Source organism: Dromaius novaehollandiae, chromosome 4 (genome assembly GCF_036370855.1).
Source record: "Dromaius novaehollandiae isolate bDroNov1 chromosome 4, bDroNov1.hap1, whole genome shotgun sequence".
Classification (NCBI taxonomy): Eukaryota; Metazoa; Chordata; class Aves; order Casuariiformes; family Dromaiidae; genus Dromaius; species Dromaius novaehollandiae.
Genome location: NC_088101.1, coordinates 23,391,932 through 23,407,823, shown reverse-complemented (window position 1 = coordinate 23,407,823; position 15,892 = coordinate 23,391,932). Strand labels below are relative to the sequence as shown.

The following is a 15,892-nucleotide window of genomic DNA, read 5'->3' as shown; positions in this document are numbered from 1 at the left end:
ATGGTGTAGGTGATTTAGCAAATGAACTTTTTGAACTGAACACCTTCCAGAGATCCTGCAAATGGTGCCTGTTGCCCGAAATAACAAGCTTCCGGTCAGGAAAAAGAATCTTGCGCCAAGTTCAAACAAAACTGCCCAGTGCCTCAACGACTGCGCCAAAGCAACTGCTTGCAAGCAAGGCAGGGAACTGGGATTATTAAAAAACACCCTTCAAGCAACAACTGCACTAATATTGAGGATAAGCTCACAAAAATGCAAAATATTTCCTAAAAATTAAAAATTTTCTTCTGGAACTTGTGCAACATTTTGTTAGGACAAGAATAGATACTGTGGCAACAGTAGTTTTCAGTCACACCTGGAAGATGCTACAGGACGGATACTGTTGACCTGCAACTGACAACTCTCCCCGACATCAGCAGACTGTTTTCTAAATAAAAATAAGTTCAGGTCTTTACTGTGAAACATGTTCTAGAAATGTTCACTGGAATTGAGCATGGAAAAATATTTCAAGGGGAAAGACTTCTGCCATGTTAGCCTACAAAACCCTTAATTATGATAGCAGATTTATCCTTTGTATAGTCCAGTTTCTAAACTATCTTCAGCATGACTTTGTGTGTCTAATGAGTGTTACTTTCTAAATTTGTATTTTGCTATTGGAGTATGACCGGGCACTGAAGGGATGACTGCAAGTGATCTCCTTAACCTCCAATTTACACAATAACTCACTCAATTAAATCATTAGCACCAAAGTAGCTTTAAAATTGCTTTAAAGTCATCACACAGGAGTTAAATATCAGACAGTGTCCCAAGCTGTATATTGAATCCTTCTGTTTGCAGTTTTACTATGTTGACTGAACAACACTTAAGGAAGAAATTCAAATATACATGTTTATAAAAATGTATTGGTTTAAATTATAAAGCAATACTGATCTGTATGTTTGCAAAGAAAAGGCTGATAAGCAATTTCTATCACAGGGCAGCTGAAGTCCACAATGCTTCCCGTACTCCTGAGCCCCAGGCACAGGCGCCAGTGGTGCTTCCAGCCTCTGCTGGGCACGGCAGCCCCCAGGGAAAGAACTGCTGCTGCAACGACAACAAGGCTGCTATCGTGCGTATGCACAGCGTCATTGCTTCCAGATGATGGGTGTGCTACGTTTTGGCAGATATATGTACCACAGCAGGACTCCAGATCTTGCCATCAAAGTGTGATCTCTCAGTGTCCATATGCCGCTATCAATTGTATCAGGTGCCAAACTTTCCTAGGAGTTCTATAGCAAAGCCTAAGGAACTAAATTATAGAAACCAGATTCCTAAAAGCTTGATGTTTCACAGTTTAACATATGACACCTACATTTCTTTCTTAGATCTTGGCCTCCATTTGTAAAAATCCCCTTAAAGAACATCTTTTTAATTGTGTAACACAAAACTTCCCAAATGTAAAGTAAAAATTCTTCCAGTGGTGCAGAAAATGTCACCAGTGTAGAGGACACAGCAAGACAGTTTACAAGAAGTGAAAACCAAAACAAGCCACAGAAGTTTATCAGGGATAATTTTCTTCAATGTCTAAATGTCATCTCTTAATTTATTCTTTTCTTTTTTTTAATCTCACATGGTTTCCAATGAACAGAATCCATACTTCATAAATTTCTAGAAGCCAGGATAGATGTAGTCACCTGAGGCAAGTGTTGGCATCTCTCCTGCTATTTGCTCTTTCAAAGTTCAGCAAAAGTTCTTTTGCTGAAATAGATGGAGCGGGAGATGAAAACTTTGGCATTTTTGACACTTTCATACCTCTATGGAAACAATCACATTATAGGTCAATCCAGCCGAAAAATCCACAGTGTATGCCACTAAGTGGGATTGCACCAAGCAAGCTTGACAATGCAAAGGAACAGACTGACCTCGCCAGAAACACATTTTCCTCCTCCTGTGTACAGTATCTAACACAACGGAGCTGTGAGCCCCACGGCATATTTCTGTCAGAAGAGGGGAGGTGGGAGAAAGAAACAGAGAGATATATCCAAATACTTGCATCACTCTGCCTTGCGTGGCTAGATGAGCATAGTAGCCCCAGGTATCAGCAGGGAGCGGTGCATGAGCTGCCAGCGCAGCAGCAGCTCCGGAAGCTCCAGTAAATCAGATTTCCCCCACCCAAGTACTTCTTCTGCCCCATCTTCTTGTGAGCGAAGTAGTGGGGAGAATTATTACAAACCTTACAAAAGGATTAAAATGTAGCTTGATTTCCCTCCATCCTACACCTCGCTGTACAAGGAGGAGGGAGTGAGAGAGGATCCAGGAGCCACAGCCAGTAGCCAGCAGGGACAAGCACTGGTAGTGGGCGCAACACATGCACTGTACAAGGCCTGTACCCAAGAGCCAAGCACATTTCTCCTCACTAAATACTGAAGAGATGAGTATCACCACTATCTTTAGCCCATGTTACCTATCTACTAATCTTCAACTCCATAAACCTGTCTGTTGACACAGTATTTTCTGAAGTATCCCAGATACAGATAAATTTAAAGCTGCAAAAAAGATATTGAAACCACATTTCGGTAAATGATCTGTCTTCAAATACCATCAATGTATGATTTATTAAAATTGAATATATCTTGCCTTTTAGAAATTACCAAGGCAATTAAATTTAAAAGCCACATATAAATCATGGTATGGTTAGACAACGAACTAATATAAAAGTCAAGAAATTCAAACTCGTGATAGAGGTTGCTCCTTTCTCATCAGAACTAAGGGAACTGGCGATCATCAGCCTTTACTACCATGCCGGCTTACTATTTCATAATATTATATATTTGTTCCCAGTTTAATTATGGCAGACTGCAAAATTCTCAAAGAAAAATTCAGAGTAGAACAATAACGATACTTGGCACTACAGCAACACTCTCTATCTGCCGAGAGCTGAACAGAGCTTAGTTAGCAATCATTTTAGAGCCCCGCTTGGTTTTGCTCATTTGCATTAAAGCCATGCTGAAGCTGCTTGAGAAAGATGCGCAGACCAGGACATTCACGATAAATGCAGTGAGAGTGCTTGCATAGCAAAAATGTTGTATATGAATAGGCATTGTATAATCTTTTGTAAAGGATTAAATTAAACTTCATAAAATAGTGGGTTGGTAAACTATTCAATATATAGCTAGCAAACCAGAGATATTTGCAAGCCTTGGCACTGATCTTCCAGGAATGAGGCGGAAGTCACATGCAGATCACCCCTCAGAATAGGACACCCATAAACTGAAGCAGCAACTACCAATTTATCATGAAATACAGTGTCATCAAAAGAAGCGCCATTTTACAAGAAGGAAGCAAACACTGCGGTACTATTTTCATCCCAAAAAATATCTACAGAATGAAAGCAGAAGTTTGAGATATAGAGGGTAAATGCTCAAAGGTATCAGGAATAGGCACCATCTACACAAACGCTCAGTTATGAAACACCAAAAAGTTCAGTTTTTTCTTTTTTGTGGTTGAAGGAGCACTTGAAACATCTAGAAATCCTACTGAATCACAAAGATGTTTGCCAAGACAACGAATAGAACATTGAATAAATGAGACATATTCAGTGTTAAGGAAAAAACAGCAGGTTAAAACTGCAATAAGCCTTAAAGCTTCAAGCACATTAAGGTTAAATAGCGAGAGATGATTTCCCTTCCTTAGCCAAATACATACTATAAACAAGCTGATGCTGCAGCATGTTCACACCTGAGGTGACGCTGGCATCCACGAACTGAGGTACGAGCGACCGAGAATGAAGAGCTGTTCCTGAACACGATTTACTATTTGCGATATCCTTTTCTAGCATGCTCATTAATTCTTCCATGTCTTCCCTTCCTCTCTGAAGCTTTGGCCATTTCCCAAAGGGTGAACTTTGTGCCTACCGGCCTCAGCACACAGCCTATATGTACATAGCAATTATCCACTTCTCTTGCCTGCAGCATGTTTGCATTTCCAATGTGCTTTTCCACTTGCTTCTGAGACAAGTGTGACATCATTTTCTACATGCATTTCATAACATGAGATTTCTTTCTGATATTCAGTTCATCTAAAAGGAGATGATGGTGAGAAAAAAAATGGCCTGATGTTGAAGGAAAAGAAAGAAAACTCAGCTGTTCTGTCTTCTGCAGCTACTCAATGGAAGACATTTACCATCCAGTGTTGACTCTTCCCCACACTCCTGAATTCTGCTGACAGCAGCAGCTCTTTGCTTCTCCCTCCATCCTTGTCCTTCTGCAAATATTGCCTAGAAGCAGCAGCAACTCCATATGAGCTTTGTCCATCCTTAGGGTGTCAAATGAAGGACAAAATTCATTGACCTACTGTTGTTTCCCAATTTCTTTTTTGCCAGCAATGGTAAATATTCCAGATATTGTAGAAGATTTTAGGTTAAGTGGCTAAATGATGCTGAGCTAACAAAGCTGGCTTTTTAAAAACTGTATACTTAAATTTCTTTTTAAACTTAAAAAAGTATATGTAAATACTAAATAAATATTCACTTAGTGACAGTAGAGACAGGAGGTCAAACTCTTTCCTCATCACTGATGATAAAAGAGTAACAGACATCAGCTACCATATTTGTACATTCAAAACCAATCTTATTTGGCAGCAAAATTGGTTTTTGATAACACCTTTTTTGATTTTTGTTTGTTTGTTTGTTTTTCATCTTTTAAACACTTGGCACATGCAAAGACAGGAAGCTCTGTCTGCTATCAAAAGTTCCTAGAAAAGGAAAAGCAAGCGTGTGTTCGGTATTGCCCGGGGCTAGGAAGCTGGGTTCCAAGGCCAGAATCCCAGCGAGTGACCATCACATCATCCCACTGATTCATTTTCCTCACCCTGCAAAGACGGACAATACTCAGCTACCTCCCAAAGACACTGCACGGCAAAAAGGAGTACAAAAGAAGATACAAAAGAAGTTCCTTCCTAAACATCCTTAAAAACTGTGTGTCTTAATCTGTTCATTTCTTCTATTGGTATATGGCTTTTAATGCTCTTAACACATTCAGGTATCTTGTGTAACTATTCAGACTGCTGCTTTTTTCTTTACATACATATGCTTTGTGCTGTATTTGCATCAGTATGGGTTTGTTTGTTTTTTTCCCCCAATACCGCAAGAAAAGATTGCATGCATAAACGTGAAAATTTCTCATATGGATGCAAGATGAACAGAGCTGACTCTCATCAGCTGTTTTTAAATCAAGTCAGTCCCTGATAGAATACATGAGAGGGTCGTGAAATTTGTCTTCAGCTTGCAAACAGCTTCCTCTGATTGATGGAGGTGGAATTATTCTGTTAAATTCTAAAGAACTGTAAATGTTTGTTTATTTGCTTTCTAATCTAAGGACTGCAAAGACAACATCTGAACAAGAATGCTGCTGATGCACATCATTTTCCTGACTCTGCTAATGCCCAGGTACTTGTTATTGTCCAGACCTCTGTCGAGTAGCAGAATTAGTGACATTTAAGATGATTCTGAGAAGAACAGGAGCTGCAGCCATGGCTTGTAATGCTCCTGTCTAAGACAAAATACAATCATACTGCAAAACAGCATTAAATAAAATACAAGGGAAGAGGTAAAGCAACAAATATCCCACACCTTGCATCAGCCCTGAAAGCTATAAGCAGTGCAGAACAGTACTAATAGATGCTCAACATGCTGGCAGAGTGAAAACACTAAATGCATGATGCTGCATTTTCCTCTTTTGCATTATCAAGATGTTCCTGGGTCAGAGAAAAAGTTGCCATCTCAAGCCAAAATCATCAGCACCTCACGCATCCAGCATATGCCAGGATATAGCGTGTACCTGAACAAGGTTTCGAAAAGACAGTTCACAATACATTCTTAGCATATTCACTCTCTCACTATTGTTCCTACAAACAAAATGGATCCCTGTTGTACTGAAAATCTGACCACTGCAATGCAATAGATTTTAAATCAATTGCAGAGCTGGGACCATATTCCCTATATGTTAAAAGAGTCTAAGCGCTGACAGCAAGCAAACATTGTTTATTTACATTTTGTTTCCCGCAGGCCTGCACCTACAATTTGTTGATGGCCTCCATTTTCCAAGGAAGTCAACAAAAATTGAGAGGGCTCTGCACCTTTTACGAGATGGTCACACTTCACAGTAGAAAACTGGTATTTCTTTACCAATGTAAGTGATTGATACATATATATATATGTGTGTGTGTGTGCGTGCGTGTGAGTGTGTGTGTGTGCATGAATATATATAATCTGCTCTAGACTATGCATTCTGCACATGTGCACATATACATATATATAAACAAACTCCTCCTTGGGCTGCTCTCTGTCTCATGCAGAAGGAGCAAGAGGAAAGAGGCTGGCTGCCCTAGCACCCCCATGCCACCCGAAGGCAAGTTTAGGGTGCAACCCAAGCACTTGCTTACATAACAGCAAGCATTCAGCTGCAGCAAAAAGGAGACAGCAGTGAGGGCCAACAGTGAGCGGCTGAATATTAAAAAGGAATAAAAGCAAACATTATTCTCCATATTTTCTAAGCGAAGACTGCTAGCATTTTCTAGATCTGAAAATCTGGTCAGCTGCCTGCATCACCATACATTATTACTAACGTGCATACAGCCTGAGACTGTTTACTTCAAGGCGGGGGTATGCAGCACTCTGGTAAAGGAGATAGCAGAAGGGGCAGTATTAATTCTATTAACCTTTAATTAAAATAGTAGAATACATGTTTGAATCAAACACATTTATAAAACAGGATATACGCAAATCAGGAAAAACAACACATGCTGCGGCTGGGCGAGCATGAGAAAAAGACCCTCTAGCAAGGACAAACACACATAAAAAAAAAAAAAAGCTATTTTAGACAGAATTCCACAATCAAAAATGTAATTGCAAAAACTACCTTATGCTGCAGTGTCCCATTTAGGGGATTAGTATAGTAATCACAATCTGCCCCAAGCAGCTCTGTCCCAGCATCCGAATACTGCATACATCAGAAATGACTTTCTGGTTCTGATAAAGAGAATTCTAATGCAACTTAATGAACTCTGTAAACAAAGCCTTTTAAAAGGCAGGGAGATCATATCAAAAGGTCCCACAAGTATCAAACAGCCTTGCTAATTTTATTTAATTCATGCAGTTCAAAACATGAAATCCAAAAGGCTGAATATAAGATGAATTCAAAATTTTCTCAGGTATGCCAAGGGAACAGATGGCTTCTGAATCCTAGAGATTTGCCAGAAAGATCAGAAAATTCAAACATTATACTGCTAGATTCTGTTCTTTTTCCTTTTACAGAGCGGCCTGTATTTACAGGCAATGTAATAGAGAAGAAAGAAAGGACAAAGATTATCGCTCTTGATATTAAGCTTCCACAAGAAATTTATGGATCAAACATGGTGTCAGTGAAAGAGTTAATGTATACCACAGTCTAGAGACTACTGAGATGGGAAAAAGAAATGGCAACAAGCAGACATTAACACAGGTACTCCCAAGGCAATCTAGTCCTAAAGCTATCCTTAACAGAAACTTGTTAAGGTATGCTTCAGCTTTTTTAATATTTTCTCCACTGTTGTAATTATTTGTGCCCTTGGAAACTATACAGTCATCTGGAAAGTAAATCACCTATATAGTTTTTTTTTATTCTGTTTTCATTTTTCAAGGCAACCAGCAGAGATTTCATTCCGCATTTCTAACACATAAGAAAAACTATAATTATGAATTAGAAGAAACCTCCTGAAAACCTGAAACATCTAAGTAGATATGCCTTAACAGAATCCAAGCTTGCCACCAGCAACTGATGCAAAAAACATCAGATTGCAGACCTATGTTTCAGGCCATAGCTAGAAAAATACACCTGCAGCATGCAGTGCAAATACACTGAATCATGGCTGGTAACACAGTATCCGTCACTGATACCTAACTCAATAGGAGCTCAGCTAGAGTGTTGCCAGAAGAGAGGTCTGTGTGCAGCATTTAGCATTGATGCCATCACTTTTAGGTACTGATCTGGGAACAGGAACTAAAAATGGGAGACAGAAGGGAGAAAATGCTACTGTGAAACACAAAAACGCACTCTCACACTGCAAAGCACAAAACCAGCCACCTCCCTCCATGACAACTTCAGATCAGCTGGAGGCACGAACCCGGCTCCTGAACGATGAAATTCATCTCTAGCCCTTTTGGGGATGAAGGGAGGAAGGCGACGCTGGTGTGCCAATGGCCATCTTTATTTGCATGTTCCCTGTGTAGCTATGGACTGCCATGACTGGCAGCACTTTAAGCTCACTGCAGCTAGGCTAGGTCCACGGTAGGACTGAGAGATGATGGAAAGGATGCATATGGGAAACATGATATGAAAGGGAATGAAAATAAAGGGGAGAGCATTACTTATATGGCAATAAACACCTGTGAAGTGCTACACATAGAGAAGGGAGGGGGAGAAGGGAGTTGTTTTTTGCCTCATACCTTGCGTTTCCGATCTGCCCTAGAGATTTTCCGCTGCTTTTTCCTCTCCTTCTCAAGGTTTCTCTCCCTCTCTTCAAGTTCAGACTCTCGAACTTTTTTAATGGAAGCGGCTGCATGAGCCATGTTGGAGAAGGAAACACCAGCTCCAAGGAAGCCGTTTCCACCACACTCGGATATCCAAGTGGTTTATTTTTTCTGCAAGGGTGCTGGCCACCAGCCAGAACTTTGCTGGGCAATCCACCCCGGCTCCTCTGATGCCCAGAGAAGGTCACGGCTCGGCTCCAGCCTCTGCAGCACCCATAATTCAGCACAACTTCAGCATGCTCCAAATCAGAGCAACGTCCACGCATGCAACGTGGGAAAGTGCTCGCAGACACACACTCACAATCCAAGAGCAGCTAGCAAATATCTGGTAGCAGGCTGAAACCTCTTCAGCTTGGCTGTGACTGCAAGCAAAGACAAGCTTCAGGCTTAGGAAAAAAAAGAAAGAAATAAAGGAAAACGGCCTTTAAACACACATCACCAAATTGGAAAGGTCTTCTGGGACTCCTCCAGACAGGCTGCGTCCTCTGACTAGAAGGAAGGATCCACTTCAGCATAACCCCCAGCTGGGGGAGGGGGCAGCTCCTTTCAGCTCCTCACATCGCCTTTATGCAGGGTGAGAAGAAAATGGTGCAGTCTGACTTACTGACTTGCTGCTGCTGCGGCTGTCTGTGCTACAGCCCCGCATATGCTTCCCTGCTCTTTCTTCCTCTCCGCCTTCCCGTATGGTCAGCTCGGCTGGCAGCGGAACGGGCGCAGGAGCTGCTGGCTTCAGCGGAGCCCCGCCTCAGCGCACCTGCGGGCAGCGAGCGCCCGGCCGCCGCGCCGCCGGGGGGGCAGCCTGCAGCCGCCTGCGAGGTCCAGGCGCTCGCTGTGCCTCGATGCAGCCACGTGAGGCTGCATCGGGAGGGCTGCGTTAAGCAGCGAAGCAACCGCAGCTCCGGGGGGGACGCCGCTGAGGAGGGCGCGCAGCGTAACCTGGGCTCGGCCTGCCCCACGCGGCTGAACTCCACGGGGGGAAAAACAGCACCACAGAGCGCGCTGTTTGCTATTCAGTGCCAGAAGCTGCTTTCAGATGTTTGCTTAGGCAACTTATGAAGCCCTGGGTTGAAGATGGAGAACATTTGTTGTTGTGGACCAAGAGAGACCAAGCAGACAGAGACGACATCTTAGCCTCCCCCTCCCCCAAATCATTTGTTCTTGGGACATAAATTTATAGCTTTAATATCAGAGACAGATGGGACTGTCATTCCCTCATTGCTTATCCCCCAGCTAAAACCAGCACAGAAAAGCTGCACTCTACCTCCCTGGGTAGCTCTGTTATCACAATTAGCATTAAGCTTTTATTTATCAAAATAGGACACCCTAAAACTGCTAGACATACGCAGATGAAAAGATTCTCCCCATGGTCCCTGCTGGACAACTGAGCACACTTCAGCTCCCTCCAACACCGCCGGCCACGGCGGCTCCCGGCAGAAGCCGGGGGAGAGGAGGCTGCGCTCGGGTGCAGCAGAGATGTTTGCAGCCCTGGCTTCGCCACCCCAGGGAAGCGAGGGATATGACAACTCGCTGATGACAATGTTAAAAATTACCGAATCAAAAAAAAATAGTTATTCCTAGCCAGGTTTATCTCTGCAATATATTTCTTGATTTCAGAAAGAATTTGGCTGAATGGCTTCTAACGCTGAACACCGTGGATTACATTGTAATGAACCATCACCAAAAGAGTAACAGATGTCTTGGGAGCTCCTCATGTGACAGGGGCTCATAGATTGGGACTAATCCCACCTCCCAGTATTTTTGTATCCATAGAACTTGGGTATTACCAGTTCACATAGATCAACGCCATTTATTATTCCCAGGGAACAAATCATTACGGATTGTGATGTTCTACAAAATTTCCCTTTAAGAATTTCACAAATATTGAAGACCAAATTTTCACAAAGTACTTGTATATGAAAACTACAAAGCATTATAGAGGCATATCTAAAACAGGCATCTATTTCATGTTTGACCCAGTCATCTGTGCATTCAATCTAAAATATATTTCTCTAATGGAAGATGACGACAGACGCAGGATTCAGAGCATCAGCCACCCTGTTTTTCAGCTCCTCTGTACCTACAGGCTCGGTTTCTCACCGTTGTTTCCATCTGCAGGAAACCGGGCTACACTGCGCCAATGACTAGAACGCAAGTAGTGGCAGCAACAACAGCCACCAGCAAAGTGAGACAGATGGAGGCAACTAAAGGGGCAAAACAAAGGGGGAAAATGGACTCTTTATTAGGACCGAAGCTTGCCTTCCCCTCTTATCATTTGAGGGAGCTCAAAGATACCCTCACTTTTAAACCAGAATGGAGCAGCTGATAATCTAGAACTCCACTTTCCCGACGCAATGAGAAACCACTCATCTTCCTACATCTGCAGCTTGTTCAGAAACATATATCAAGCTACGACCTGTTCACTGACAACACATGTACTGTAAATAAAATAAAGACCAAAGTAGAGAAAGGTAAAATAAAACAAACTAGGCTACTAACTATTCAAACTGATCCACAGACATAATGCCCATAGTGGACAACTTGACTAGTGATTTGGGGTGCTCAAAGGATGATACTATGGGAAGGGAACTGATTTCAGCAAATTTTGAATGTAAAACATTCCTTGTAAAACAACATTTTTGCTAAACAGGAAATCTGAAAATACAGACCAAGTCACAGGCCAGCACTCTTAAAAATCCCAGTCTTATGATTTCCCTAAATCATGGTTTAGGGTTTCCTTAATTCCCTAAGCCCCTAAATGCATAAATCCTGATATGGAGAGCACATAGTAGAGCTTAATGCACAGGTAGGTTTATAGGAGTTACATTCATTAAACAATTGGTCATCTTTTGGCAATAGATACCCTGAATGCTCATCAGCCCAAATAATTATTTTTTTCTTCAGAAAACTTACTCAGAAGTCAATGAAGGACTTGATGTACTTTATAACCCAATGCTACAAGAGAGGAAAAAATCAGATGAGTGATTTGAACAGCTGGTGCCAAGAAAGATAAAATAAAATAGCAAATATTCTCAGAAGATCACTGACAAAGAATGACTTCAGATCAGTTCTGTGAGTTCACTATTACATACCATAAACATTTCCCCCCTAACCTCAAAGAGGCATAAAAGTATTTTTTATCCCATGCCAAAAAAAAAAAATCTTTCAATAGATTATTTTAGAAAGAACATAGCCAATCTGGGGAGAAAAACAAAGTACGTATCACTTATACTTGACACAGCTACTGCCCCTGCAGTAAAGAAATGGTCTGTTTTAAGATGGAGAGATTTCCCTAATGAAAGTAGAAAATGACTAGTCACTGCCCTGTGCATACAGCATTTTCCTGATCTTAACAAAACAAAATCCTTCTGCAGACATCAATCAGAAAACTGAATTTTCAGGATCTGTTCAATAAATATGGAGGCTCACAATTTCCCTCTAAACAGAGGAGAAGCATTGTGGAGCTCCTGCATAAGGGAAGCAGGCTACCCAGCGATTCTGCCACAAACGGTATGTAGGAGGGGAGTGGGGGAGTGGGCAGATGCACAACAACATAAAAAGAACACAACATCAGAAGAAAGGGTGGGTTTTTTCTGTAATGCATTCATCATCATTAACTCTGAATGTAGAAACCAAACACATAACTCATGAGATTCAACAGATTCCCATTTGGGATAATGAAGCCTTTAGAGTCCAACCTGTACAGTATTCTGCACGATTTGTGAACAGCCTCCGAGTGACTAACCTCATCAGGTGACCAACAGTTGTGCGGGTACTTAAGCGTTACAGCTCTGATTTGCTTGGTTTACAAATTGGCAAAAATCATTAACTTCCTGACCTGATCGCTTAATTTCACAGTCTCCTGGTTTTGCTGTTTTAACCTGACCCACTGCAGCTGCGCTGCTGTTCTTTATTAGCCACAGCTACGATTAGCACTGGTTTTGACTGACAGCCTCCAGGTAGAGACATGAGGACCACAAAGACTAGCATTTTCTGTCTATAGGAACGTACTGGACAAAAACCAGCATTAATAGAGTAAAAGAGGAGGAGGATGTAAACAAGTGATTATCTTTCTTGAGGAAGTATCTACGAAGAGGGGGCTAGTCTCATAAGGATGAAGTTCTCTCACATAAATCATGTGGGCACTTCAAAAAGAAAATTAATACCAAGCCTAGAAATAATGCAAAAAAAGGAGAAGCGACTCAAACCTTTTCTTGTCATTTCACAGAGTTACCAAGAAGGGAGGAAAAGATGTAATGGGAAAAGCGTTTCATGCCTCAAAGCCAGAACGGAGACCATTCTTTCCAATCCTAAGCTGCTAGCACATTGAGGAGGTAGGCTGGAATACAAAACTGCTTTCAGACAACAGCTAACAAGGGAAAAGAGATGTTCCAACGTAAAAAAAGAGTAGTTTGGTAGGAACAAGAGCTGGACAACACAGCTTTTTTTCTAGCATTGAGGAAGACCCCCCTGGAAAAGGCAGAACAGAATTCTTCATGGGATTTAGACTCCCTCCAAAGTATGCTGCAATGCAAACCTTGTGAGGATATCTAATAAGCACAGCTACATGTTATTTTACCCCCTTGCAATGCCAACCTCTGTCCATACAAACTGGGCAGTGATTTATCCTCCCTGCTGAAAGGCAAGATGTATGTTAGATCAAGCCTGGAGATGTGAACACGCAGCTTTTAGAGGCCTAGAACCAGTGAGTGCTCACTTGCAGGCTTAGCTCACCTCTGCCCACAAACAAAGATGTCATCCTGTCCTCAGCGCGGTTATTCCACGCATCAGAGACAGACATCCTTCTCCCTGTGATCAGGAAATGCCTCTGGGAACACTGCCTCTTGAGGAATGAGTACAGGGGAGACAGAGAAAAAGTATTTTTGATCGGGACAAAATGTTTTGGAGACCCAGAATGCTGTAACAACGTATTTACCTATTTAAACTGATTCAGATGGATTGTACACATCAGCATATTCAGTTATTTACATATCTACAAAACTACATATTCCTAGAATAAAAGACAAAATTATTCTTGTGGAAAGTAAAAACACAAAGCTAACTTTGAAAATATATACTGTATTTATAAATTACCTCCTGCGTCACTTATTGTTTAATCTATGCTCTTATTTATTACTTATACACAGCAATGGTGCTGTTTTTAAGCTAGTATCACTGAATTGGTACTGAAAAAATTACATGTAAAACTACAATCTGACTTTTCTTCTGTACCTTGACTACACCTATTTTATTAATTGAAGAAAAACAATACAGAATATGAAATGAAAGAGGTATTATTAAGGGCAAGTTATGTATATGTATATATATTATGTATATATTAACATGCATAAATTGGCCTAGTCTTAACTGCTTTCCTTCCTTTTCTATGATACCACCTGGGTATAATTCACAGCACTGACACTTTTAGTGGTCAGCACTAAAAACATACTACAGATCACACAGTAGTATCTGCAGTTGCAAACGGGATTCAGTTCAATACTGACAGAAATCTTTGATGTAATAATCACACCAGAAAAAGATCCTGCTTAGCTATCTTCATCTTGAAAGAGTTATTTAAAATATTACTTTACTCTTACAACATGAAGTATATTGAGCATCTTTTCCTATGTTACAGATGGAGAAACTGGGACAGTATGGCTACATGCTTGTTCCTAAGAACATTAGAGCAGTCACTGTGGGATGAAGCTGAAGTCTTCTCTCTCCAATAGTGGCCAAAAGTCAGATACCTAAAAAAGAGTAAAAAAGGGCAAGTGTGCATGATGCTTCCCACAAGCACTTTTCCAGCTTCCAGTCATTTGTCACTAATGGACACCTGTGCTAGTTGTTTCTATTTATTTAGCAATCTTCACAGGCTGAGCTTTCCATGAACTTCTCCAGTCTCTCCCTGAAACTTTCTAAACTTCCAGCATCCACAACTTGTCACGGCATAGGGCTCTGCAGCTTAGTGATATATTCAAAGTCCCATTGTCACAGGCAGGTGTCTACAAACCAGACACAGGGCAAGACACAATAATTGCTATTCTCTAATCATCAAGGTCCTCACAGTCATCTCTGATTACTGTCCAAGCTGCACCATGACAAAGCAATGCTTTGCACACTCCACTAGCTTTCTAAACACCAAGATTTAAAAAAGCCCTTCAGAGACTGGTGCCCCCACTTTACATAAACATCTCAAATACGAGGTAAAGACATTTCAGCCGTGCAGGAGGAGGCAATTCAAGAGACTTTTTTTTTCTTCAGAATCCTATATAAATCAAAGACTTTTATTTCTGGCAATAGTGCTCAATTTGCAGTTTTCTGACGACAGCTAAATTGCATTAATTCTAAATATCACTCTCAACGTATTTTTGGTTTCATATCGATTGAAAATATTGACTGCACATTCTATTTTAACCAAGTCAAACTGGGTCTGATCCACAGCTCAGTAAGGGCAACAGTAGCCATTTTATTGATTTAAATGGACTCTGGATCAGGACCACAACTATTCAGTTCAACACTGCAATGTGACTTTTTACCTTCCTTCCTGCTTTGGCCTTTCTGCCCCACCTTCTTTTGTCTTTGATTATGGAGTTCAGATTTGGTCCTGTGAGAGGCAGAAGCTGCTACTAATGTTAAGAAGGACCAAGGGATCATCCTGAAGGTGCCACAGCTCTGCTGTGCCTCATTCCCAAAATGTGCTGTGCGTTCCTCAGACTCCCCCCTTCACTCACCCAGGGCCCCGTCCTTACCAGGTGCAGCTCTCCAGTCCAGTCTCTGCTCTGCCGGCAATGCAAGAGAGGCAACCACAACCAAGAGTGCAGCACATCGCAACAGCCTGCATTCCTCCAGCCCGCTCCCCAGCTACGCTCTAGAGCCACGGCCAAGTGGCCCCACACTCTGAGGGAACGCTGCTTTTTAATCCTACAAGGTGGATGCCTGCCTCCTGTGCGTGACCTGATGCAGTCTCAGTTGGAAGAAGAGAAAGCTGAAGGGAGTAGCTAAGACTTTAGAGCTCTCAATTCTTCTGATGAAAAATAAATGTTTTAAAATTTTTTGCTTGAATGCTTTCCAACGTAATGATCTGATCTGTTCTCAGAAGGCTTTTTTTTTAAAAAAAAAAACAAAACCCTTTTTGGTGAACACTTGCATTACAGCCAGATCCTACCAAATTACATTAGCTCTGACAGACAGCGCATACTTCAAGCTCAAGGCTAATTATCTGAGGAAAAGTCACTGAAAGCAAGTTATATGCTGAAAGGTACTTGTATATACATTTCACTTGTATCACTGATTGATCGTTCCTATCATTTATGATTAAGTGATTTTACTTGTTTTTCCAGAAACCAGGGA

General features: G+C 41.5%; 1 protein-coding gene across 1 annotated transcript in view; it reads right to left on the bottom strand.

Annotated features, from left to right (window-relative positions):
• ANK2 (ankyrin 2) overlaps window positions 1-9,280 on the bottom strand; it is a 200,409-nt gene extending 191,129 nt beyond the window's left edge. Inside the window, exon 1 of the mRNA XM_064510615.1 lies at window positions 8,462-9,280. Within this exon, the coding sequence (XP_064366685.1) occupies window positions 8,462-8,584 (123 nt within the window). The 5' untranslated portion in view covers window positions 8,585-9,280. The remainder of the gene's footprint in view (window positions 1-8,461) is intronic.
• Window positions 9,281-15,892: the final 6,612 nt, after the last annotated feature.